Source organism: Centruroides sculpturatus, unplaced genomic scaffold (assembly GCF_000671375.1).
Source record: "Centruroides sculpturatus isolate CEXI.00-Female unplaced genomic scaffold, Cexi_2.0 scaffold221, whole genome shotgun sequence".
NCBI lineage: Eukaryota > Metazoa > Arthropoda > Arachnida > Scorpiones > Buthidae > Centruroides > Centruroides sculpturatus.
In genome coordinates this window covers 76,199-102,914 of record NW_019384612.1, presented here as the reverse complement: position 1 = coordinate 102,914, position 26,716 = coordinate 76,199, and the positions used below count along the sequence as shown (strand labels likewise).

At 30.6% G+C, this 26,716-nt stretch overlaps 1 protein-coding gene across 1 annotated transcript in view; it reads right to left on the bottom strand.

The window, feature by feature from the left end:
* LOC111625266 (tyrosine-protein phosphatase non-receptor type 23-like) overlaps positions 1-26,716 on the bottom strand; it is a 94,966-nt gene that overhangs the window by 29,021 nt on the left and 39,229 nt on the right. The window contains exons 16-19 of the mRNA XM_023368368.1: positions 24,938-25,129; positions 14,431-14,527; positions 9,009-9,073; positions 2,895-3,023 (exon numbers count right to left, since the gene is read on the bottom strand). Of these exons, the coding sequence (XP_023224136.1) occupies positions 2,895-3,023; positions 9,009-9,073; positions 14,431-14,527; positions 24,938-25,129 (483 nt within the window). The remainder of the gene's footprint in view (positions 1-2,894; positions 3,024-9,008; positions 9,074-14,430; positions 14,528-24,937; positions 25,130-26,716) is intronic.

The window sequence follows — 26,716 nt, the reverse complement described above, 5'->3', positions numbered from 1 at the left end:
TTATCAAACGGTTATGGGACAGACAGATACCCGTTGAATGGGTTATATATATAGATTCTATTATTGTCTTGCTTCTAAATATATCACTACATATAAACATACTTTTTGTTCTGAAATATTTGAACTCAAATTTCCATTTTCTGCTTGAATTTATTTACTTATTTTAATTATATACAGTATCATTATATTTATCTTATTTGTTTTCCAACATTAAATGAAATACTACTGTAAACCTATCATTAAAGATAATCCTAAAGCATTTTTTTCAGTATAGATATCTGTTGGATTCCAAATTAGAATTTTGTGACTTGTTCCTAAAAAGTATTTTTCCAAAAGAATTATACTCCAGTACATATTATATAGTGAAAAATATGATCTATTACACTAAATAAGTAGTGTTTTTATCTAAATATATAAAATTACATGTGCTGACTGACTGATTCATCATCGCCCAGAGCAAACCGCTGAACCTAAAGAAGTGAAATTTATTACACAGTTAGGGTGCATCACGAAAATGCACCCTAACTGTGAACTGTGTGCACTAAGAAGGAATTTTTCGAAATTCCCCCGCGGGGAGAGGGAGAGGATTAAGGCTTAACCTGAAGAATGGCTTCTACTGTACTATTTTAGATGTGATTTTTTGTTTTTATAGTAACAACTAATGATTGAGAATCTTAGTGTAGTACTGGGGGAGGGTTATTTCTATCAAATTGCTAATTCCACGTGGGTGAAGCCGCGGGTAACAGCTAGTTTATGTATAAAAATGCAAGGATAATTTTATAAGACACATAAGAGAGGGAGGGGGAAAAAACAACTAAAAAACAGACAAACATGAATATCTTAAAAATATATAAAATGAATAATTATGTAAGAATTTAATGTCTTTCTGTCTGTCGGTGCTGATTGTAATATCTTAAATGTGTCTTTTAGACAATACTATGCTAAAGATAAGAAAGTAAAACAAGAATAAAATGTACAATATAACGTACCTTTATATTTAAATGATAATCATTTTATTTTATTTTATTTATTTCATAAATATTTTTTTTTTAACAAAGGTTATAAAATTGTAAAATTTATCTTATAAATAATATTAATATAATTATAGAATACTGGAAAGGACCTAAAAATTAAATGGAAAGGCTCACTTCATATAAGTAATCTTATAATGCTAATTTATAAATTTAATGTTGTTTGATAAAATTTTAATTGAAACAAGAAATGAACTTGTCTCAATATCAAGTTTTAAAATGTCATTATTATTTTTATTCAATATCGAAAGCATATTTAAAAATTTTTTATATTTAATATTTAAGAAAGTAGCTAGTTGATAGATAATGAACAATGTTGGATCAAGAAACTTTATAATAAATACATATTAAAAATAAAGTAATACAGTCGATTCCAGTTATTAGCCCAGTCGGTTAGTAGAACATGCTGCTTATTAGTACAAAACATTCAAGAACGGAATGAAATCCAAGCATAATTTACTTTGCCTACTGGTCCCGAAATGCCGTTTAATAGCCCTGCTGGCACAATATTTTTCTTGGAAAACTAAAGAGACACGAACGTGGATATTTCTGGCGTTTCCATATGCGACCTCTGCCTGATTTCCTTTATCAGCTGTCTAGATTGTACTGCAATGATGTTTTTTGTACAGAAATAATTTCTTGTCATTAAAATGGTTTATTGCACTCAGATGTTTGTTTTATTGGTGAGAACATGCATTGACACATCTCTAACATAACTTGTTATTGGGATGTTCGATGTCTGAAAAGCTCTAGTCCCGATGCTGTGCTATTAAGTGGAATTGACTGTATTTATATTACACACCTTCCATTTTTGATCCAGAGCTGTTGGTCCCAACAATGATTTCCTGGTTAACCCCTCTACAAATTTTTCAAATTTTTCTACCTCACTTATAAATTTTTCTAGAGTACTATTATCAGATAGCGGATCTTTAAGTTGTGTTCGTTCTTGTTCTACAGAATCAGTTCTAGAAAGAGTTTCTGCTGTTGATATTACCTAAAATAAAAATAATCACATTATATAAAAATTGAAATTTTATCTTTATTTTGTTATGTATGAGGACAGTTTTTTTCAAAGCTCCAATGGTCCATTAAAAAAAAAAGACAGTGTAAATAACAAAATGAATTTATTACCAAAAGTTAGGTACAAACATGGTTACTTTTTGACAAAATCACTGTAAAGATTGTCCGCAGATATGACAAATTCCTCAAACTTTTCCATTCCCTTTTCATAGAATGTTGTTGCCAGTGAATTGAGATGGCCTTAACAACATTGTTTGTAGATTGTCATTAGTCTCAAACCTCTGCCCTGCTAGCCACATTTTCAGTTCAGGAAAGAGGGGGGAGTCTTCACCATCTTTAAACACCCAGCATATAGCCCTGATTTAGCACTGAGTGACTTTCACCTCTTTCCTGAACAGAAAAAGTGGCTAGGAGGGCAGAGGTTTCAGACTAAAGACGATCTTCAAAACAACATTAGGGCTCATCTCAAGTCATTGGTGGCAACATTCTATGAAGAGGGGATAGAAAAGCTCGTCCACAGATATGACAAATGCCTCAGTCTTCACGGTAATTATGTTGAAAAGTAACCATGTTTGTACTAACTTTTGGTAATAAATTCATTTTGTTATTTATACTTGTCTTTTTTTATGGACCATCAGAGCTTGAAAAAAATCAGCCTACGTACATACATATAATTAANGACATCCTATCACTTCACAGTAAAGCTCATGATCTTCAACAATAACTATGGCTAGGAAAATATTTTGAAAAAGATCCATAATTTGAAACTTTTCTCTGATAAAAAATATAAATAATTTTGATAAAAGCCATAAATTATGAAAAAGATTTAAATAAATTAATTACTTCGGTATTACTCAACAAGCAAACCACAATTTCTGTCTGTTGTTCCCAAATCATTGACCAAAAATCAACATATGTAGAAGGAAGTGGAGACTGTGTCACTATGAATGGTACACTGCTTTGAGTAATATTCTGTTGAGAAATTTCATTTTAAATAAATATATTTTATTTTATTACAACAAATATTACTTTTAATGATTAAATTTCACAAAATTATTATAGTATAATATTTTTTGAAAAATGGGTAAATGCATAACTCAATCGTCTGAACCAGTTCAGTCTGACTCAGACTATTGTGGGTTAACCTTTTGGAGTCAACAGCAGTGATGATCTTGGATTTGTATTATATCTCGACACTATTGTAAATATCACGTGTCCGATTCAAATAAAGTAAATTATTTGCCTGGATCAGTTTCTCAGTTAATCTTTGCTGACGAACAAAGGAAACAGAACACTTGGTCAAGGTCAACATGGACATCACAACAAGGTAGAACACAACCCAGACCAATTCTGCCTAGCATCAAAATGTGCCGCTGAAAATGTCTCAACTTGATTCAAACTTAAAACATTTTTGATTTTTCTATAAAATTCAAGCAAACTAACAAGTAAAATCTGACCTAAATTTTTGTACCTACTTAGTTGTGCAATGGAAAAGTTTTTCTGATTTTCAGTTTGAGAAAGAAAAGAAAATTTGAAGTCAAAGTAGATTAATAAGAAAGATAATCCAGAATAAGGGGTTTATGAAGTAACAGAATCATCATCATCTTGTCAAGTATTATGTTTTAACAGTACAGTATATCTGAGAGGAATATTGTTAAGTAAAATTATTTTTATATGCCAATAAATAGTATATTATCAGAAAAAAGGAAATAATCTACTTGCAATTGAAGTATAACACAAAAACCATATATAGATAAAATATTGCTTTAATTAATAATAAAAGAAACATATCAAAAATAGTTATTACTGTTTTCAAAATGATTGTTAAAAAATTCATTCAATACTTTCAATTATATAAAATTTTTTTTTCATAAATCAATTTTAACTCATTAAGGTAGTTACTAATTCAATATCAAGTAATTTAGTCTAGATAGAAGAATTGGGAATCTCTTGATAATTAAATTTAATTATTAACTTGGACTTATTCTTTTCTTCCAGAATCTTTTAATTGGGTTTATACATGTTTATATTAACAGATATCATAGAGTATAAATATAAACATGTTTGATGAAAATAAAACTTATAAAACAGCATAAGTTTCACAAACATTATTTTAATCTACTTTTTTGTAATATCTTCCTTGAAATCTTTTATATAATAAACAGATTCAATAAACTTCAAAAATTACAACCTTCCATTAATTGAGTTTTTCTAGAGTCTAATATATCCAAAGTAATAAAGATCCAAGAATATTAGCCTAAAAAACTGAAACATTAAAGAATTCAATAAACAGTTTAAACACACAAATTTACATCGATAGTAAAAGAATGATAATATTAAGTAAAAAATCAAACTAAACAGAAATTTGAAACACTTATTAATTACAGGACACAAAAGAACTGAATATGCTGAAATTAAATTACATAATCTATATATATAAAAATGAATGTATGTCTCTGTGTGTGTGTGTGTGTCCTTCATGCATTACCACACCGTTTATCCGATTGCCGTGAAACTTTGGGAAGTTGCTTAATATACTCCGGCGAAGGTTTGTGGCATAGTACGATTGCCATCCTACGATAGATGGCGCGCATTTACACGAGCATTCGAGCACAGTGTGTTCGATCGATTTCAAATTGTGAAGACCATTTCCCCCTTCAAAAAATATCTCTATATATGCATTTGTGAACTGTTATTTATGATATTTGTAATAATTTTTGTTTAATCACTTTATTTCAACTTTATTTTTTGCTAATTATGTATTCGCTCGAACCTCGTTAAAACCTCAACTGTACCCCAAACAACAACCGAAGTTGTAGGAGGAAATTTGCGTATTTTACCGATCTAGGTATCCCCCCCTTTTCAAATTTTAATATCGACTCAAAATAATAATGTAATAATAATAAGTTTTAATAAAAATTATAAAATGTAAATTGAATTTTGTCATAACGAGTTTGCTTAAATTTCCTTTCTTCTGAGATCGCAGCAATGCGCGACGGGTAAGCTAGTNGGTTGATTGCGGCACCATTTCCCAAACTGCATCTTCCATCTCAGCATTCGATTGAAACTTATGCCCTTTCAGGTTCCTCTTAAGCTCCTTGAAAATATGGAAATCACACAGACAAGTCAGGACTGCTTTTGCAGGATGCTGGAGTGTTTCCCACTTGAATTTCACAAGGGATTCCTGCACGATGCATGCAGTGTGAGGGCGGGCATTGTCATGAAGAAGGACTACATGTTGCGAAAGCAGGCCAGGTTGCTTGGATTTGATTGAAGCTTGCAGAGATTTTAAAGTTTCCACATACCAAGCATTTATGGTGGTTCCACAGGCTGTAAACTCCATCAGCAATGGGCTTTTGCTGTCAAAGAAGAATGTCAACATCACCTTTCTTGTTGTTGTCTGCATTTCCTTTGATTTCTTCTAGTGGAAACACTTCTTTTGCTTTCTGGCTGGAAATGAAAGCACCATGTTTTGTCTCCTGAAACAATTCTCTCTATGAAATGATGGCCTTCATTGCAGTACCGCAGCAAATGTTCCAATGACAGACCCATGCAAAAGTCTTTTTGCACAGATGTCAAGTTGTGTAGCATCCACTGGGTGCAGATCTTTCAATACTGCAGATGCTCACAAATAATGTTGTGCACACTACCAATGCTAATTCCAACCTCGGTCACCAGCTTCCACAGTGACTTGTCTATTGTCCAAAATGAATCTATTGCACAATGTGCTTGCTTTGGCCTGGCATCATCAGCCGCCAACGACGACTGACTATCTCAGAAGTGCTTACTCCAGTCTTTCACTGCTGTCAAACCCATACAGCCGATTGCAGAGACAGAGTTTACATTAAACGACGTTTACACATTGGCTCTTACTTACTTCGCTATTACTCCCCTGTTTTAGGAGTCGTTCGGCCAATCGGATTATTTCTTCGTGACGTCAGAAATGGTCGAGTGAGTCTAGAAAATAGGTCAAATAACTTGTTTCTAATCGCTGTCTACAAGACAGCGATTAGAAACAAGTTATTTGACCTATTTTCTAGACTCACTCGACCATTTCTGACGTCACGAAGAAATAATCCGATTGGCCGAACGACTCCTAAAACAGGGGAGTAATAGCGAAGTAAGTAAGAGCCAATGTGTAAACGTCGTTTAATGTAAACTCTGTCTCTGCAATCGGCTGTATGGGTTTGACAGCAGTGAAAGACTGGAGTAAGCACTTCTGAGATAGTCAGTCGTCGTTGGCGGCTGATGATGCCAGGCCAAAGCAAGCACATTGTGCAATAGATTCATTTTGGACAATAGACAAGTCACTGTGGAAGCTGGTGACCGAGGTTGGAATTAGCATTGGTAGTGTGCACAACATTATTTGTGAGCATCTGCAGTATTGAAAGATCTGCACCCAGTGGATGCTACACAACTTGACATCTGTGCAAAAAGACTTTTGCATGGGTCTGTCATTGGAACATTTGCTGCGGTACTGCAATGAAGGCCATCATTTCATAGAGAGAATTGTTTCAGGAGACAAAACATGGTGCTTTCATTTCCAGCCAGAAAGCAAAAGAAGTGTTTCCACTAGAAGAAATCAAAGGAAATGCAGACAACAACAAGAAAGGTGATGTTGACATTCTTCTTTGACAGCAAAAGCCCATTGCTGATGGAGTTTACAGCCTGTGGAACCACCATAAATGCTTGGTATGTGGAAACTTTAAAATCTCTGCAAGCTTCAATCAAATCCAAGCAACCTGGCCTGCTTTCGCAACATGTAGTCCTTCTTCATGACAATGCCCGCCCTCACACTGCATGCATCGTGCAGGAATCCCTTGTGAAATTCAAGTGGGAAACACTCCAGCATCCTGCAAAAGCAGTCCTGACTTGTCTGTGTGATTTCCATATTTTCAAGGAGCTTAAGAGGAACCTGAAAGGGCATAAGTTTCAATCGAATGCTGAGATGGAAGATGCAGTTTGGGAAATGGTGCAGCAATCAACTCACCAAGTTTTATGAGCAAGGAATCGAATGTCTGATGTCACAGTGGGACAAGTGCCTTACTCATCACTTACCTCTATAGTCATTGGTTGGGTTTCATTTAAATGACCCTCATACTATGCACATATACTATTACCTCTCCAACTTTTTAATCAGTTCTTTTTCTAATTAACACCTAAATATTTTTTATAATTGCCAAATTATTAAAACTAGAAATAAAATGTTTTATTAAATTATAGTTGTTTATTCTGTTATTAATCCACAACCACAAGTTTATGTAGCTTTGAAACAAAGAAACAAGCAATTATTTATTATTCATTAATAAATGCTGTATAATCTATGTACAAAATAAGTATATATTTATTAACTTTATCCCTTAATAAATTTCCTGAATGTTATAAAATAATAGACTGGAAAAAAATTAAATTGTTATGTTATGCAATCAAAATTAAAATTACAAAATTTTCCTAAAAATTTATGAAATAAACAATTTTCTGGACTTTCCATTACTTTTTCCTAACAATAATGAAAATCCCAGATTTTTCTTGACTTTCCAAGCATGTAAGAATTGTGTGTATAATGTATGTTAGGTATTAGGTTGCCAATATAATAAATATAAAATTAGAAATTGAAGACAGTCTGTTGAAAAAGGATTCACCATTTATTCACTTTCACTGTTCTAGAATGCAATTTCTAATTTTAAATTTAATTACCATCTGACAATTTTCTACAATAATAAATTTATGTGGCACTGAAGAGAAAAATATTAAATTCCAAGTTTTAATTTAGAATAAAAAAAAATTAATGTTTTATCAAAAGTATCAAGCTCTCAACACCAACAATGGATTACAAAATTTCTTTGTATAACAGCTTAAGGTGGTAAATCCAATAGAACAAGTTCTTCTGGCTCTCGTGGCTCTCAATGAATAAATATCATTTTAAGCAATCGAAGAACTGTGCTCATAGACAACTTTGCTATGAGTTGTTCAAAGACAGGAAAGGGAAGATAGGAAAGTTATTACAAAATGATCAGTAGACAGTCAGAAAATTTGTACAGAACAGATCTCTTTATCATGGCCATGCATTCTTTCATAACCTACATACACAGAGGGCTCATTGGTAAATCTGACATTGAATTGTTGCAGAACTTAGATTACCATATCTCTGGAACAGATCAAAAATAAAAAACTTATTGCACAATTGCAGATCCATCATTATGGACACTTAATTTAAATCTGCTGATAAATCTAGGAGGAGTTCAAGTAGCAAAAATTTCCTTCATATAATATATATAAAAATATTCTACATATAAATAACATAATATACATAGAATTTTTGTTTACTTTGCTTACAATACAACATTTGATTTTGATAAGAAAACTAATAGCACTTTCACACTAAATATTTAATTATAATATCTCTTAGAAAATAAATATACACACAATTTTCATTCCTATTCTATCTACATCTATAACCTCATTCAGTTAAATTTAAGTTTATTTAATTTTTCAGCTTTCAGCTCATTAACAAATTTATTATTATTAAACATTACTTCTAATTTTATTTCAAATATATTGCACTCAGTATTAGTGTATTATCATTTCTTATTTACACCCTCAACTGCCGTAAATGATCGGACTAAATTTGGATATAATGATTATAAATTAGAAATGAATTTGGTACTGAAATGAGGCTTTAGGTGCCATCTCGTATTAAAATTAATAATTATAATATTTAATTAATTAATTTAAATTAAACTGGAAGAAAAGAATTGGCATGACGTTATATCCAAATTTAGCCCAATCATTTATGGCAGTTGTGGGTGTATATTTGCTTAATATATCGAGTTTCAGTTGTGTATAACTGTTTCTTATTTATTATATATTTATGCCATTATTAAATAATTTTTTTTAATATATACTTAAACATTATTATAACTACTAAAAATTTTAATAATTATGACTGAAACTCACTTTAACAAATGAAGCATTAATATAATCATTTCTAAGGGAAGTCAGAGCAACTCTATTACTGTCATCTGAAAATATGAAAATAAAATTTTGATTAGCTAACATAATTAAACATATAAATTTCATAAAAACGGTCAACTTTTTATAAAATATATTCGTATTATCTAAACAAATACATACTTTTATATTTAAGTTAATAATTGTAATTTCATAATGTACAATATATTATAAATTAAGGTCTATATAGTTTTTTAAGTCTCATTTTTAGAATTGGTATACATTTTTTATATCATCATTTGTGAAATATTGTTAACTGCTGTATTTTTTTGTTGGCCACCTTAGTGTGGAATTACACAGTTTAAAACATATTCCTGGAAATAGAACTTTAATTAATAAGAATGAATCTGCAGGAAATTAGAATTTGATTTATAACACATTAATTGCCTCAATGTAATTAGGTGAAATGCTATTTGATACCATGTGTGGTTAAGCACATTATTGTATGCAATATTCAATATATAACATTTATTCTTCAAGTAAACTTTACTACAGCTTATTTTTGCAAAAAACAAAAAACTTGTTGTCTGTCTGTTAATATGTGAAACAGAAAATTCTTCAAATAAACAAACACAAGATAATTCAGATAAAACAAAATGTTAAAGATTATAATAATAGACTGTCTGGCATAGATTAATTGGATCAAACGCTTATAATATTTCTTATTGCTTAATTATGACAATAATAGTAATGATACATAATATATATCCAAAATGTGTCCTTTTCTGTCAAGATCTTAGTCAGACATAAAAAGTCTGAAACATAGGAAAAAAATCACTAGATGCTTGAGTGGTGATAAAATTCCAAATAGTGCAAAGAGAACTAGGATTGAAGATGCATTCTATTATTTAGAGGCTATATAACTCACTGGAAAAAAATTTACTTGATCAAGCAGTGTCAAGTAGGCAAATAAGATAAAAATTCCCTGAAAAATGCTATTATTTTAGTTTCATTCAACTGGAAATATTGATGGACATTTGATATGAAGATTCTGGAAGATACTATTACAGTAGACCCCCTATAACACGGTAGATATGTTCTGTGTTTTATGAAATTCATGTTGTACGAGTCCTTAAATACATGAGCCACTCACAGCCTGGCACGTATGCAATTTACAAACTACAGCTGTTTGAAAGGTTTTCTTCCACAAAATTAATCAATTCTAGACTAATTTGACTCAACATTTCCAAAACACTTATAATTTTTTGGGAATAATCCATATAAACTATGCTATAAACAAAAAATTGTAGGATTACTTACTGAGTGTGCACCGTTTGATGACGCCATTGCTTAAGCTTGTTTTCGTCATGGGGAGGTGCATCGAACGACGGGTGTGTGTTTCCTGATAAATTATTTTTCTGTGAAAAATTCACTGAACTTTGGAGACATCATTAATATAAATATAATTTTTATGGCCATTAAATAATAAATGGTTTTTAGTAGGTCCGCTGCTCGTTTAAACTCAACGGTTTGCGCAATATCCGCTATTGGTCTAGACTCGACCAATCCTGTTGCTACACAAGTCGGCGATGACGTTTTACCACATCATACGAGTCTCTTTTAGTGTGTTTATATGAATATGAATACAATGGCAATTTTTTTGCCATTATATATGAATCCATGTTGTATGAACCCATTTTATAGGGGGTCCTACTATATTTCGAATGTTCTATTGTTTGGAGAAATTATCATGTAATAAAATTTATTTTTTATTGGGTTGCAATCTACAAATTTCCACTGGTATTTACCCATCTGTCTGTCTTCCCTTAATCTCAAGGATGGAATTAGATAGATGAAAGTCGAGACCAGATATAGAAAGCTTAGGGACAGGAGGCCACATTATTTCAATTCAAAATTCAAAATTTTTTCCAGATCTGAGTTACACAGATGACTAACATGATTTTCTTGCTAACAGGAAAAGTATGATATATAGGGGCAAGACACAACTAAAATCAAGAGCATATATTTTAAATTAAATTCATTAAAAATTGCAGCCTGGCATTGTGATGTAGTCCCAATGAATAATTGCTCATTAGTATTATTTTTGTGAGGAGCCAGCTGGGGATACAGAGTAGTTAAGACTCGTACCACTTATACAGTAGCTATTCGTTTGAATAGTCCTTGGTTTGTCCAAAAGAATGACTTTTCTATTTAAAGAAAATGAGGGTGGAGGGCTTTAACTAATATGTTAAAAAAGAAGGATCTAGGGGGTGAATCCTAGATCTAGTCAGGATCCTTGACACCAGTTAATCAGTTTTATAATCCGCGGATTAACACGCGGCTTAAATAGCTACGGAAATGTTAAATATTTTTGATTCAGACACCTTAAGAGATATTTCTTTAACAATAAAATATCAAAAATTTAATAAACAAGAAATAAATTACAAAATTGAATTCTCAAACTATAATTATGGAANAATAGCTACAGAAATGTTAAATATTTTTGATTCAGACACCTTAAGAGATATTTCTTTAACAATAAAATATCAAAAATTTAATAAACAAGAAATAAATTACAAAATTGAATTCTCAAACTATAATTATGGAATGTCACAGAGAAAGAAATTACAACTTTAATTAAACCATACTACCTCAAAATATGTTTTTCTTCTGTATTTTAGGTTCTGGGCGAATGTTCTTGTCTTTGGTTAGTTCTTTGATGGCACATAAATAAACATCTTTCTTCTAATTAAAAGTTTATTAACAAACTTTGTATGAACTATGGGAGTTGAAATGGGCATTGGCTGTAGGGAGCTTATGTGGAATACGTCCTTCTCCTATGGAATTTCATGGCATACTCCTAACTAAGGGCGTTGGCCTTAAGGAGACAATATGGAATATGTCTGTCCTCTTTGGGATCTTTTGGCGTACTCTCCAAATGATACTAAAAAATCCCCTTTTTTGATGATTTTCTCCAATGAGAGAATTGCATTATTCCCACATGTTTAGGAAGAGTGGGGGTTTACAGAAGGGTAACTGGACTGTATTGTATGTGATTCAAAATTTATGAAGATAAGGGAAAACAAAAAGGATGTTGAACTTCCGTTAAGAAGGAAGTCAGTTTTACCAGTTTCCTTCGCTTTTAACATTAAACTTTTCATTTAAAATCAGAAATATTACTTCTAAAAATTTATGTATTCAACATCTATTTTCGATTAATTAGGGGGGATGTGTCCAGAATCTCACATTTTTATTACAAGCATTCTTTCAAAATCATACAAATAACACTACAGAATCCATGAGTTAAGTATCATTGTTTTGAGAAATTATGAAAATTATTGAAAATACCCTATAATTTTTGTTTGTTGAGAGAGAATAATTAAGCCAGATAAGGAACTAAAGCAGATACTTAATTATTAAAGTTATAGAAAAAAAATGTACTGACTACCCAAACTATTTAGTTTTCAAAAGTGGTATTTAACCTTCCAGTATATAGAAATACAGTGTTACCTTGTACTTCAAATTTAATTCATTACAGGAGGTCTTTTGAACTCTGAATCAAACTTTTACATTAGAAACAATTGAAAGCAAATTAATTCATTTCCAGACCTTGAACAATACCCATTTTGAGAAACTTAAAATAGCAAATATACATAATTAAGTGACCTAAATAATAAATTAAAACACAAAAGCCATAAATAAAATATGTAAATATTGTATAATAAAATGAAAATTTCATTTATTGGTTACAAACCATGGACTTCAGGATCTTCAAAGACACAGAAGATTTAATTATAATAATTGTGAATTTTAACATATTATAGATAATGTGAGGTTTTATCCCTTGTTTAGAATCTTAAACTCTTTACTTCATATCTTGTTTAAATAAAATCAAGTAGAAATGTCTTTGAATAAAAAAAACACACACATCAGGATTATTATGCTTTATGAATTTTGAAAAGGTATAACACTGTACAAATAATTAAACAAATTAATGTGTATGGGAAAGACTGCTAAACGTGGATTGAAAAGTTCTGTTGGGAAATTTTGAACTAAAGGTTACAAAATGTACGGGATGCCAAAGAGAGATTGACAAAGTAAAATTGTGGGAAGAAATTGTTAAAAATCGACGAACAACACAAAATACAATAAATATAACCAAACATATCAAAAATAAAGTGAAAAAAAGCACTGAAAAATAAACAAATGCAAGTTGAGAGCGAGAGTCGACTCAGACACAACAGATTGTGTTTATGCTTTGAGTGCATTTAATCACTGACTGCACAGTTTGAACTCTGAGGAAAATATTTTGTTGAATTTTGTGTTCAAACATAGAGTAATTCAAAGTATGAGGCACCACTGCATGGTAAAAATTTAAGAGAAGTGATTTTTACTGAATTCCATATACTAAGTTTCTTACACTGAGCAACAGATACTGTTAATAAACATTCAAACATATTTTACATGCTGCAATTTATATTTTATTTTAGAAAGAAAAACGAAGATCCAGAGGGGAAAAAATGTCCTGGCTAATTATGCACAAATAATATAAACAAAAATCAATATTTTCATAATGAATGATATTTTTCAGAAAGACTTTTCGTTAAAAGTAAAAAAATATCTTTTATTAAAATTATATTTTAACTTATTCAAATGGAAAAATCCAAATTATTAAGAGAAAATTTAGAATACTGAATACTAATTTATCAATATTAAATTCCTTTGATTATTATAAGAACACAAATTTATTATTTCACACATACAAAAAAATCTTCTCATATATTATTAATGACAACTAGAACCTTTCAAATTTTTAAAATAGTCAAACTCTAGATTTAGGAGTAATTCTTTTACTGACTTCTACATTTTATTTTTACATCATTGATAGTATGAAATGCATTTAAGACTGTACAACCCTCTTTAGTCACTTTTCTATATTACTGATCATTATATATATACCCACTTCTAGTCTAATATAATGAGTTTCTTGAAAAAAATACAAATACCCATTTTACTGTCAATGAAATAAAAGAAAGAAAATAATAAAATGAATTGCGTGTTTTAAGTTCTTGGTTTTGTGACTGGTTTAATCTGAAAGATTTAGTCATCAGAACAGAACAGAAATGTTCTATCATTATTTAAAAACATTTCACGTTTAGTTACAAAAGAATTTCTATTGTAAGTCATTCAGGTGATTTACAAATTCCTTTTCTATTTTATGATAAACATATTGTTTCAGCTATTTGAAAGAACTTTCAAATTCAATATAATTTCTTTTACAGAAGGTATGTTTATCAGAACTGCTTAACAGTTATTTTATCAGTCACACTATTACTTTAAATAAAAAATGAAACATTCTTATTTCAGTTATTATTTTACAGTTATTTATAATTAAACAAATATATTATATTTTTTAGTAGAAACTTACATGGCATAATATCAGGATATCTATTTTTAATAGGATAACAACGGGCTACAGAGATCGACAATTTGCGAGATTCACGGTCCTGAGTGTCCATCAATTCCTAAAATGTATATAAAAATTAATACAATTCAATAACATAAAACAGTTAACTTCATGTATATTATCATCATATTTTGGGGACACTTGTTTACAGTGAATATAAATTGTGTTATAGTAATGTGGAATATTCAGTTCAATATGTACTATTCTCTCTACTCATTATTTTCCTTTGGCATGCTTAAAAACATATATATTATGCAATTTTTTGAAGGAATTGACTTGTGACACTTAGTGCTCCACATTTGTAAATAAAAATTTTTTGTCTTTGCACTATTTGAAAAAAAAGAGGATGGTTAAATACCAGAAATATAAATAAATATATTTATGAACATTTAGCAAATTAAAAGGCAAAAATATATCTACAGTATTAATGAAGTTAATTTTTTACCCATGTGCTAAATCATTTTCTTGGAAAGACACAAGTTTTATTGTCAAATTTGAAAATTCACAATCTACAAATTAAGGTTTATTCTATACTAGTAGCTCGGGATGCCTCCTAGTGGGCGTTCTTTACAAATTTCCATGAGGCACATTTCCTTTGACTTTTTTGTTCCCATCAATATGCTCTACAGCTCTGTTAAAGTCTGAATGGTAAGATTTACCCTCCGAATAAAGAGATGGTGACCCCCCAAACCGTAGACCCCTGTACTAACAATAAAGTCAAAGGAACCATACCCCTACTCGCGACCCTTCGAGAGATATAAGCCCCTGAAATAATAAATTCCTATTACAAATANCTCATTAAGGTAGTTACTAATTCAATATCAAGTAATTTAGTCTAGATAGAAGAATTGGGAATCTCTTGATAATTAAATTTAATTATTAACTTGGACTTATTCTTTTCTTCCAGAATCTTTTAATTGGGTTTATACATGTTTATATTAACAGATATCATAGAGTATAAATATAAACATGTTTGATGAAAATAAAACTTATAAAACAGCATAAGTTTCACAAACATTATTTTAATCTACTTTTTTGTAATATCTTCCTTGAAATCTTTTATATAATAAACAGATTCAATAAACTTCAAAAATTACAACCTTCCATTAATTGAGTTTTTCTAGAGTCTAATATATCCAAAGTAATAAAGATCCAAGAATATTAGCCTAAAAAACTGAAACATTAAAGAATTCAATAAACAGTTTAAACACACAAATTTACATCGATAGTAAAAGAATGATAATATTAAGTAAAAAATCAAACTAAACAGAAATTTGAAACACTTATTAATTACAGGACACAAAAGAACTGAATATGCTGAAATTAAATTACATAATCTATATATATAAAAATGAATGTATGTCTCTGTGTGTGTGTGTGTGTCCTTCATGCATTACCACACCGTTTATCCGATTGCCGTGAAACTTTGGGAAGTTGCTTAATATACTCCGGCGAAGGTTTGTGGCATAGTACGATTGCCATCCTACGATAGATGGCGCGCATTTACACGAGCATTCGAGCACAGTGTGTTCGATCGATTTCAAATTGTGAAGACCATTTCCCCCTTCAAAAAATATCTCTATATATGCATTTGTGAACTGTTATTTATGATATTTGTAATAATTTTTGTTTAATCACTTTATTTCAACNCAGCTTCGAGAATTTTTTCTTTACCTTTTATAATTGTTCTGACCGTCGATTCCGGTAGATCAAATTTCTTTGCCAATTCACAAATTTTCATTTTTGTATCGAAGTCTTTAATGTTAACTTTACATTCCAAAGATAAAGTTTTTCTTTTCTTGTTTGATGCAGAAGAATCAGTTCTACTTCGTTTGGATGACATAATAGTCTCTCTCAAGTCTCCGTAGATAAAACAAACTTAGAAATAAATAACACAAAATAAATTGTAGCTATGCGTCGATTCCGCGTGACACGTCCAAACATGTAAGCTGAACAATAGTGTGGGGTGAGTGAGTAATCAAGAGTTGCGTGGCACTTAAACAAAAGACGAATCCGCGAGATTTGAAAATCGCGTAATTCCAAGTTCGCGTAAGTCGAGGTATTACTGTACATGTAAATGTAATTTTATCAGTGTAAATATCTTATTACTTCCATTTTGTGCATTTACAAAAGTGATGTTTTTGTATTTTGTAACTGTAAGAGTATTTCTTTTCTAAAAATTTAATTATTATTTTAAAATTCTTCCTTCATTCACAAGACACAATGCTAATAATTATTAGTGTTGTATCTTATGAATGATATAAGTATGGAGTCTCTTATCAACAAAGAACTCAATTCTTCATGATTTTGTTTTAAAAATAATGTGAACATTTAATTTTGAACTATTAATAAGTAGAAGATTAATATTCTTTAAAGTTAAATTGATGACAAGTTTTGCAATCTTTCATAAAATTATTAATTATTTAACTATGTTATCTGTATGTATGGATAGCACAAACTTTAATTTAGTCTGTAATTTTATTTATGCAATCACAAATAATTATCTGTTTAAGTACCATCTTACAATGGAATATAATTCTGATAAGTTCAATAAACATCAGCCTGGATCACTTTAGCAGATAAAATATTTGTGGACCTTGTTAATTAACATTATTAAAAAGGGCAAGCCAAATAAAAGTGAGTCAGGCTCTCTATGAAATAGTTTGACCCATGTGATATGTCAAGTTCAAAGGATAGTCACTGGCCACATAACTATTGGCATTGGTTTTGTATGGCACTATGTTGCGGAATCTGTGATAGCATTTCCAACAAAGTCTGTCATGGACACTCAGCTGGATGAACAGCATGATTTTTATTGTTGGGCTGCAATTTGAAAAAATCATAGACCTATAAATTCCGAGAATGAGGAAAGATAGACTGATGAGACTGTCCATCTGTCTTTCCTTAATCTCAAAAACGGAGTTAGATAGACGAAATTCAAGACCCTGAAAGTTCGTATATAGCTGATCAGGGCCTTTTGCCCTGATTAACTATATACGAACTTCCAATGCAAACTGGATGTCAGGTTTTTTTCAATTCAAAAATTTCCCCCAAAAGGAGTTAGATCGATGACTGGCACAAGTCCATTGCTAATGGAAAAGTATGATGTACAGGGCAAAACACTACAGTAGTAATTTAAGATGGAGAGCATATATATTTTAAATTAAATATGATTAAAAATTGCAGCCTGGCATTGTGACGATGTCACAATAAGTAATTGCTCATTGAATGTCAGTGGTTTGCAGAGAACACTTTTTCTTTATCTAGAGTGAAGTGATTGAACAAATAATTCAAAAAAGCTTGAAAGACAACCAGAGGTAGGACAACCATACAGTATTGTGTCATCAAGCTTCAGACAACAGCAAAGGTGAATGCACTTATCAAGAAGACTGATAAGTGAATATTGACAAATTGGCTCAAGCTGCAAAGATTAGTCATGAATTATACACCATTAGTTTGAACATCTGCATTATTGACTTGTTCAATGAGTTCCAAAAGAACCAGAGACAAAGCATTGCACTAACATTTGCTTTGTTTTGAGAATGAGGGAAATGCATTTATAGATTATATCAATATTGGAAGTAAGTTGTAATGTTACCAATATAAGCCAGAAATGAAATGACAGTCTTTAATAGAAGCACCCAGGTCAGAACACAAAACTTCATCAAAAAAGGGAAGTTGCATGTTCTGACTGCCAAGACATTGCTGATATTTTTCTTTGATCATAATGCTGTCTACTATTGGGAAACCCTATTCAAGAACAAGTGTTAAAGTTTATTGACAAATGGCATAATCTTATTGTACAATAATGCAAGACACAGAGTGATTTTGGACACATTTGAGAATGTCAAGTAGGAAATCAACATTAGGGCTGTAAGGGGAGAATGATCTATGAATTCACTGTAGAATTTCCATGTTTTCAGTAATATGAAGAAACAGATGAAAGGTCACACTGGATGATAAAGTACAAAATACAGTAAGACCCCGCTTAACAGTGCCTCAATTAACGCTGATTTGATATAACACGGTCTACTCAAAACTAAAAGAAAAAAAAAAAGCTCAAAATTTATGCTGATCTAAATTATTGCAGCATTTCATTGATTCGTATATAATATGATTATTTATGAACACAAACCAATCAGCAAAAGATGGCAATTTGTCATAGTGCTGTACAGTGGAACCTTGCTTAACGAGCATAATTCATTCCACAATCTTACTTGTAATGCAAAACACTTGTTAAGTGAAACAATTTTTCCCATATAAATTAATGTAAAATATGATAATGGGTTCTCTGCTGAAAAAATACTCAGATATTTTATGTATAATGTTTATTCAAAGAAAATTATACAATATACATTGTTAAGGAGTGTGAATCATCATCATCTTCTCTTCTAGCTTGGAATGAACCAATCTGGAATGCAAATTCATTTGCAGAAAACGAAAAAAAAAAAATTTAATTTGGAATTGGTCATTAAATTTAATACAAGATAGCAGCATAACTGCCTACCTCTAGTCAAATTATTTAATTTCTAATATTTAATCATAGCCTTTACATATCCCAAGAATTTTGGCATATCGTTTAGTGCAGGGTGGCCAACAGTTTTTGCCCCCGGGCCGAATTGGAAAGAAAACTTTTTCCAAGAGCCGAACCAGAGGCTGCCCTAGGAAGATTTTGTGGTGGTGCGAGATCTCATTGTGGTGTCACCCCATAGAGACTTAATTGTAGATAGCGATTACAGATACATTTTTCACATTATCATGCTTTATCAACATTTTACGCTGTACTTACGATGAGATTTGTAATGGAGGGTTAATTCTAAATGCACAGTGAGTTGTTGACCTTTTTTTTTTTTCTTTTTCATTAAGCGTCAGAATTTTTCATCAAGCTATTCGGACTTCAGTAGCTAATATTGAAAAATTAATCGTGGGCCACGTAAATTCATTAGACGGGCCAGATCTGGCCCACAGGCCATATGTTGGCCATGCCTGGTTTAGTGTATTAACTATATAATGGGCTATAGTTGTTGATGTTTATATGTAATATGTCTAACACAAGTTTCAAAAAATGTGTGATCACAAGCGACACTAAAATGCTAGCAGACCGAGTGCTAAACACAGACTGATGTAGTATGCGCACAACGCAGGATTTTCTTCTCGTCACTTGTTATGTGAAATGTTGCTCGTTAAGCAAGTCATTTTTTGACAATTTGTTTTGCTCATTATACGAACTACTTGTTATGAAAGGTGCTCGTTAAGCGAGGTTCCACTATACTTTTCTTAAATCTATGTTTGTTTGGTGTAATTTTGGAAAAAATATAACATCATGGATGCCATAGGCAATATCTACTTTGCTTGGCGAGAATTAACTGATAAATGTATGAATGAAGTGTGGAAGAAGTTATGGCTGAAGGTATCCAAAAATTCTCAACAAGAAGAGCCTATTGCTGTATTGTTAGATGACCAAATTGTCAACCTAACTGGTACAGCAGGACTAGGAGATGTAGACAAGCAGAATATTGAGGGGTTACTGCAGATTTCTGGTGAGAGCCTTATCAATGATGACCTTCAAGAACTGGAAGAACAAGAAATTCTTCCAGTTCTTGAATCACTATTTTCCAGTGGAACTGGAAAATAGTGATTCTGAAAATGAAGAACCCAAAGAATTTCTCTACAGATTTCCTTAATAAAAGTTTGGTAACGATAACCGAAATCGTTGATCAAATTGTAGCGAATGATCCAGATTTTGAAAGGAGGGCAAAAGCAAGACGAGTTGTTTTAGATGTGATCTTCTGCTACCGACATTTGCTTAAGGAAAGAAAAATAGCCACAAATTAAACTATATGACTTTATTGCAAAAAACAAGAATTTCAGAAAAGCCAGGACCTTCATCACAAAAAATAAACTTTACATTTCTGTGTGCATATGTTTGTGTGTTATTTAACATATTATGCAAATTAATATAAAATAACCGAAAATTGAAAGTAAAATCTGTTTATTTTTGGTCGCATGTTTCTCTTTCCCTATTTACTCCATGTTAAAATGACCTCATTTAACGTTGCTTCATTTAGCATTTTGTCGTCTTGGAATGCAACCCCCGCATTATGCAGGGTCTTACTGCATAGTCATAGTCACAGATTTCTTCTGTCATAAATGAAAATTCTACAACCAAGGAATTGTAGATTATCAGCAGTAAAACAAATGCCTCCATGCTGATAGCAATTGCTTTTGATCTAAAGGTACCAGTTAGAAAATAAATTGCATGAACTTGCTTTCATTTCACCCACCCAAACAGATGGTTCAAGTCTCCATATTTAGAATGCACAAAACAAAACTTGTAATTTATATTGACTACATTGCTTATTGATCATTATCATCTTTAATTTAAAAATATATATATTTTTTAAAAATACAAATTTTTTGAGTATTGCATTTATTTTTCATTTTCAATGTAGACTAAAAAATAAATAGGTTAAAAACTATATAATCTAATTTAAATTTATCAACTAATCATATTAATATAAAACAAAGATGCAAAAATCTTTGTTGGAGGTAATATTGGAATCTGCTGGACCGATTTTTAAGATTCTTTTGCTATTGGCTAGCTTATGCTTGCCAATAGCAAAAGAACACAGACTACATACTATTTTCATGTTTAAAAAAATTCACAAGAAAAATGTTTTTACTGTAGCATTTGTCTTCTCGCATGTCATATCATTTGTTTGCTTTGTTCAAGATCAAGCACCTTTACCACATGGTGAGCCGTTTTTTTTTTTTTTTTTAACTTATTATCTTATCTTTTCAGTTTTGATTCATATAGTTCAGGTAGTTGTGTATATTTGTTTATATTGTCTTGGTCATTCATTTCTTATAATAATACTCGTTTGTTATCAGATACTTACATCTATAAAAAGCAAATTTACTTTCCTTATATGAAACTAAATATTTGTATGTAGGCCTATAGTATTTTTGTGTGTTCAGTGTTTTAGTATTAATCCTAGCATACATTATTTAAAAATAAGAATGTCTTATGTAATGAGATAGCTACCTACATATATTGAGTTTTCTCAGATATTTTTCAAGTGTACACATCTGCAAGTGAACCTTATTAATGATAAAATGTTTAAAAGAAAAGTTAATTTTTATATATACTCATTAACAAAAAAAGTTATGGCCCATTTGAACATTCAAGATGAATATCAAATCAAATGAAACTATTAGCACAAACATGGTAACGAGTAATCACAATATCATAGTAAATGGAAAATTTCCTATAGAACAATAGTATAATTTAAAGAAACCCTTAGTAACTTGTAGAACTCCTCTTGCTTAGGTGTGGCAATACAGTTGCAGATTTGCCCACAGATGTTGCAACTTCCATTCCAGATCCCTCACACTTGTAGATGGCTGAAGCTGGCATCCCATCTTGTCCCACAAATGCTTGATATATATCAAATCTGGACACCGGACAGGTAAAGGAAGTGTGACAATGTGACGGAGACATTTCTGGAAAACCTCAGCTGTGTGGCTGAGCATTGTCTTGCTGGAAAATAGCTGTCTGCAGTTCTGCCATGAAAGGAAACACAAGGGTGCAAGATTTCCTAAATGTATCACTATGCCATCAATGTCTTTCATACCACTATTAGGGATGACTGTTTATCATATTGAGATGGTTCTGCACACCAGCATGCCAGAAGTGGAAGCAGCGTACTGCTCAACAAAAAAGGTGGGATGAAGAATTCACCAATTCTCCATACTAACACAATGGCCATCTGTTCCTAAACAGAACAGATTTGTCACTAATGACTTGTCAAAATATTACTCAAACACCATTCCATACAAACCTGCCTCTGCTAATTGCCTGCCAATCGTATGAGAAGAGAGAGGGTTCTGTAGCAAAGCTTCTATTAAATCTTTAAAAATATTTCCAAACGTAGTTTGTGCTTTTTTTTTTTTTNAACTATTTCAAACCTTATCGTCTTACGTAGTGATTCAAACCTATCCGGTTTTTCGTTATTCGCCCCCTAGTGAACATTACATACATTCCGTGACGACAATAAATTCCTATTACAAATATACTGAATTATTTATATTGTTATATTGACCAAATAATTTATTGGCCAAATGAATAATAAAAATTTATATTGTTAATTTAAATGTTTGAAATATGACACACGATAGGGGTGCCTGTAGTGTCCATTATCAAACGGTTATGGGACAGACAGATACCCGTTGAATGGGTTATATATATAGATTCTATTATTGTCTTGCTTCTAAATATATCACTACATATAAACATACTTTTTGTTCTGAAATATTTGAACTCAAATTTCCATTTTCTGCTTGAATTTATTTACTTATTTTAATTATATACAGTATCATTATATTTATCTTATTTGTTTTCCAACATTAAATGAAATACTACTGTAAACCTATCATTAAAGATAATCCTAAAGCATTTTTTTCAGTATAGATATCTGTTGGATTCCAAATTAGAATTTTGTGACTTGTTCCTAAAAAGTATTTTTCCAGAAGAATTATACTCCAGTACATATTATATAGTGAAAAATATGATCTATTACACTAAATAAGTAGTGTTTTTATCTAAATATATAAAATTACATGTGCTGACTGACTGATTCATCATCGCCCAGAGCAAACCGCTGAACCTAAAGAAGTGAAATTTATTACACAGTTAGGGTGCATCACGAAAATGCACACTAAGAAGGAATTTTTCGAAATTCCCCCACGGGGAGAGGGAGAGGATTAAGGCTTAACCTGAAGAATGGCTTCTACTGTACTATTTTAGATGCGATTTTTTGTTTTTATAGTAACAACTAATGATTGAGAATCTTAGTGTAGTACTGGGGGAGGGTTATTTCTATCAAATTGCTAATTCCATGTGGGTGAAGCCGCGGGTAACAGCTAGTTTATGTATAAAAATGCAAGGATAATTTTATAAGTGACACATAAGAAAGGGAGGGGAAAAAAAACAACNTTGTGAAAAATATGATCTATTACACTAAATAAGTAGTGTTTTTATCTAAATATATAAAATTACATGTGCTGACTGACTGATTCATCATCGCCCAGAGCAAACCGCTGAACCTAAAGAAGTGAAATTTATTACACAGTTAGGGTGCATCACGAAAATGCACCCTAACTGTGAACTGTGTGCACTAAGAAGGAATTTTTCGAAATTCCCCCGCGGGGAGAGGGAGAGGATTAAGGCTTAACCTGAAGAATGGCTTCTACTGTACTATTTTAGATGTGATTTTTTGTTTTTATAGTAACAACTAATGATTGAGAATCTTAGTGTAGTACTGGGGGAGGGTTATTTCTATCAAATTGCTAATTCCACGTGGGTGAAGCCGCGGGTAACAGCTAGTTTATGTATAAAAATGCAAGGATAATTTTATAAGACACATAAGAGAGGGAGGGGGAAAAAACAACTAAAAAACAGACAAACATGAATATCTTAAAAATATATAAAATGAATAATTATGTAAGAATTTAATGTCTTTCTGTCTGTCGGTGCTGATTGTAATATCTTAAATGTGTCTTTTAGACAATACTATGCTAAAGATAAGAAAGTAAAACAAGAATAAAATGTACAATATAACGTACCTTTATATTTAAATGATAATCATTTTATTTTATTTTATTTATTTCATAAATATTTTTTTTTTAACAAAGGTTATAAAATTGTAAAATTTATCTTATAAATAATATTAATATAATTATAGAATACTGGAAAGGACCTAAAAATTAAATGGAAAGGCTCACTTCATATAAGTAATCTTATAATGCTAATTTATAAATTTAATGTTGTTTAATAAAATTTTAATTGAAACAAGAAATGAACTTGTCTCAATATCAAGTTTTAAAATGTCATTATTATTTTTATTCAATATCGAAAGCATATTTAAAAATTTTTTATATTTAATATTTAAGAAAGTAGCTAGTTGATAGATAATGAACAATGTTGGATCAAGAAACTTTATAATAAATACATATTAAAAATAAAGTAATACAGTCGATTCCAGTTATTAGCCCAGTCGGTTAGTAGAACATGCTGCTTATTAGTACAAAACATTCAAGAACGGAATGAAATCCAAGCATAATTTACTTTGCCTACTGGTCCCGAAATGCCGTTTAATAGCCCTGCTGGCACAATATTTTTCTTGGAAAACTAAAGAGACACGAACGTGGATATTTCTGGCGTTTCCATATGCGACCTCTGCCTGATTTCCTTTATCAGCTGTCTAGATTGTACTGCAATGATGTTTTTTGTACAGAAATAATTTCTTGTCATTAAAATGGTTTATTGCACTCAGATGTTTGTTTTATTGGTGAGAACATGCATTGACACATCTCTAACATAACTTGTTATTGGGATGTTCGATGTCTGAAAAGCTCTAGTCCCGATGCTGTGCTATTAAGTGGAATTGACTGTATTTATATTACACACCTTCCATTTTTGATCCAGAGCTGTTGGTCCCAACAATGATTTCCTGGTTAACCCCTCTACAAATTTTTCAAATTTTTCTACCTCACTTATAAATTTTTCTAGAGTACTATTATCAGATAGCGGATCTTTAAGTTGTGTTCGTTCTTGTTCTACAGAATCAGTTCTAGAAAGAGTTTCTGCTGTTGATATTACCTAAAATAAAAATANTATTTTAAAAAAAAAAAAAAAAAAGGTAACATAATATAAACAATTATGGCTATTAAGACTAATGAAACAAAATTAAAATTAAATTCAAATTTTAAAATTCTTGAAACACTATAAATAATAATTAACTGATAAAATTCATCCCATCACTCATCTCCATGGGAATTATATTTTACAATTTTATTTCAATAAAATACATAAACACAAAAAATTACTATTAATTTAAACAAACACAAACAAACAATAACTACGGTTTCAAATACTGCATGCCAAATTTTCCGATTTCTACCGTAATCATTTCTTTGCAAGAATATTCAGAAATCACTCATCACTTTCATTCATCTTGTCCTATAATTGAATTTACTTATTACACAATTAAAATTAGGAAGAGCTGTCATCTTATAATAAATTTAATAGTTAGGATTAAATTAATTAATTAATCTATAGTTTATAAACACATGGAAGAAAAGACGTTCTAGAGTGGAACTTCATTTATCTTCAGATTGTAGGTTCAACAACTTACTATCTTAAACTGTTCTGATCTTTTTCTTCAGACATATATTAAATTATAATTATAGAGATTAAGGCATATTTCTGATCACAACCAATATTTACATGCAGATCATGTCAGTATTCTGACATTAAGTGAAGCACAATGGTATATAATTTGCATCATGATAATTTCATAAAAATTTTTTTAAAATGCTTTGTTAGTTTCAACATTTTTCCTTATGAATCTAACAAATGAAGGTTAATCTGATTGAGTAATTGTTTAATAACAATAGGGGACTAATCAGATTAAATGTCATAAATAATGAATTAAAATGTAACATATTACTTTCTGTTCTAATCAGATATATTTCAGAAATTTAATACAAAAGTAAGATTATAGTAATAAACTGTATAAAACAAGCAATTATTTATTGTGACATTGTCATAATGCCAGGCTGCAATTTTTAATCATATTTTTAATTATATAAGTAAATCAATTTCAAATCCTGTTTATAAAGTTACAAGTATAAAAATTTATACAATATATCAAGTTCATTACAATAATATATATTATTATTATTATTAATTAGTGCTTAGAGCAATGACTAGAAATTTTCCTCTAAAACAAGTGGCAATTCATAATCATGATTTTCTTGTTTTTATCTCAAACTCAAAATATTTTTGAACAATGGTATTGTAGTTGTCTCTAGGCATCATTTGATAAAAAGAATCAAAATTTCTCCTCTTTGTATTTTATTGTCATTCTTCCACCAATTCTATTCATTTTGGCTCTTCGTGAAAGCAGTATTTATATACTGCTTTGAATCAAGTTTATACATCAGTTCCTCAAAATCTTGTTATTTCTATTTAATGCCTTCTATAATTTCTAGATTTAATTATTTCACTTTTTTGTCTAGAAACATTTATATTCATTGCAAATGAATGCAAACATTTTTAAGGTGAAAATCTTGAAAATGTTTGCGTTAAAATAAAATCGAGAACTTCAATTAATTCAGTTGTTTTAAATTTTTTAAAAATATAAGTATAACATAATATAATTCCATATTTTGATATTTATAGTAT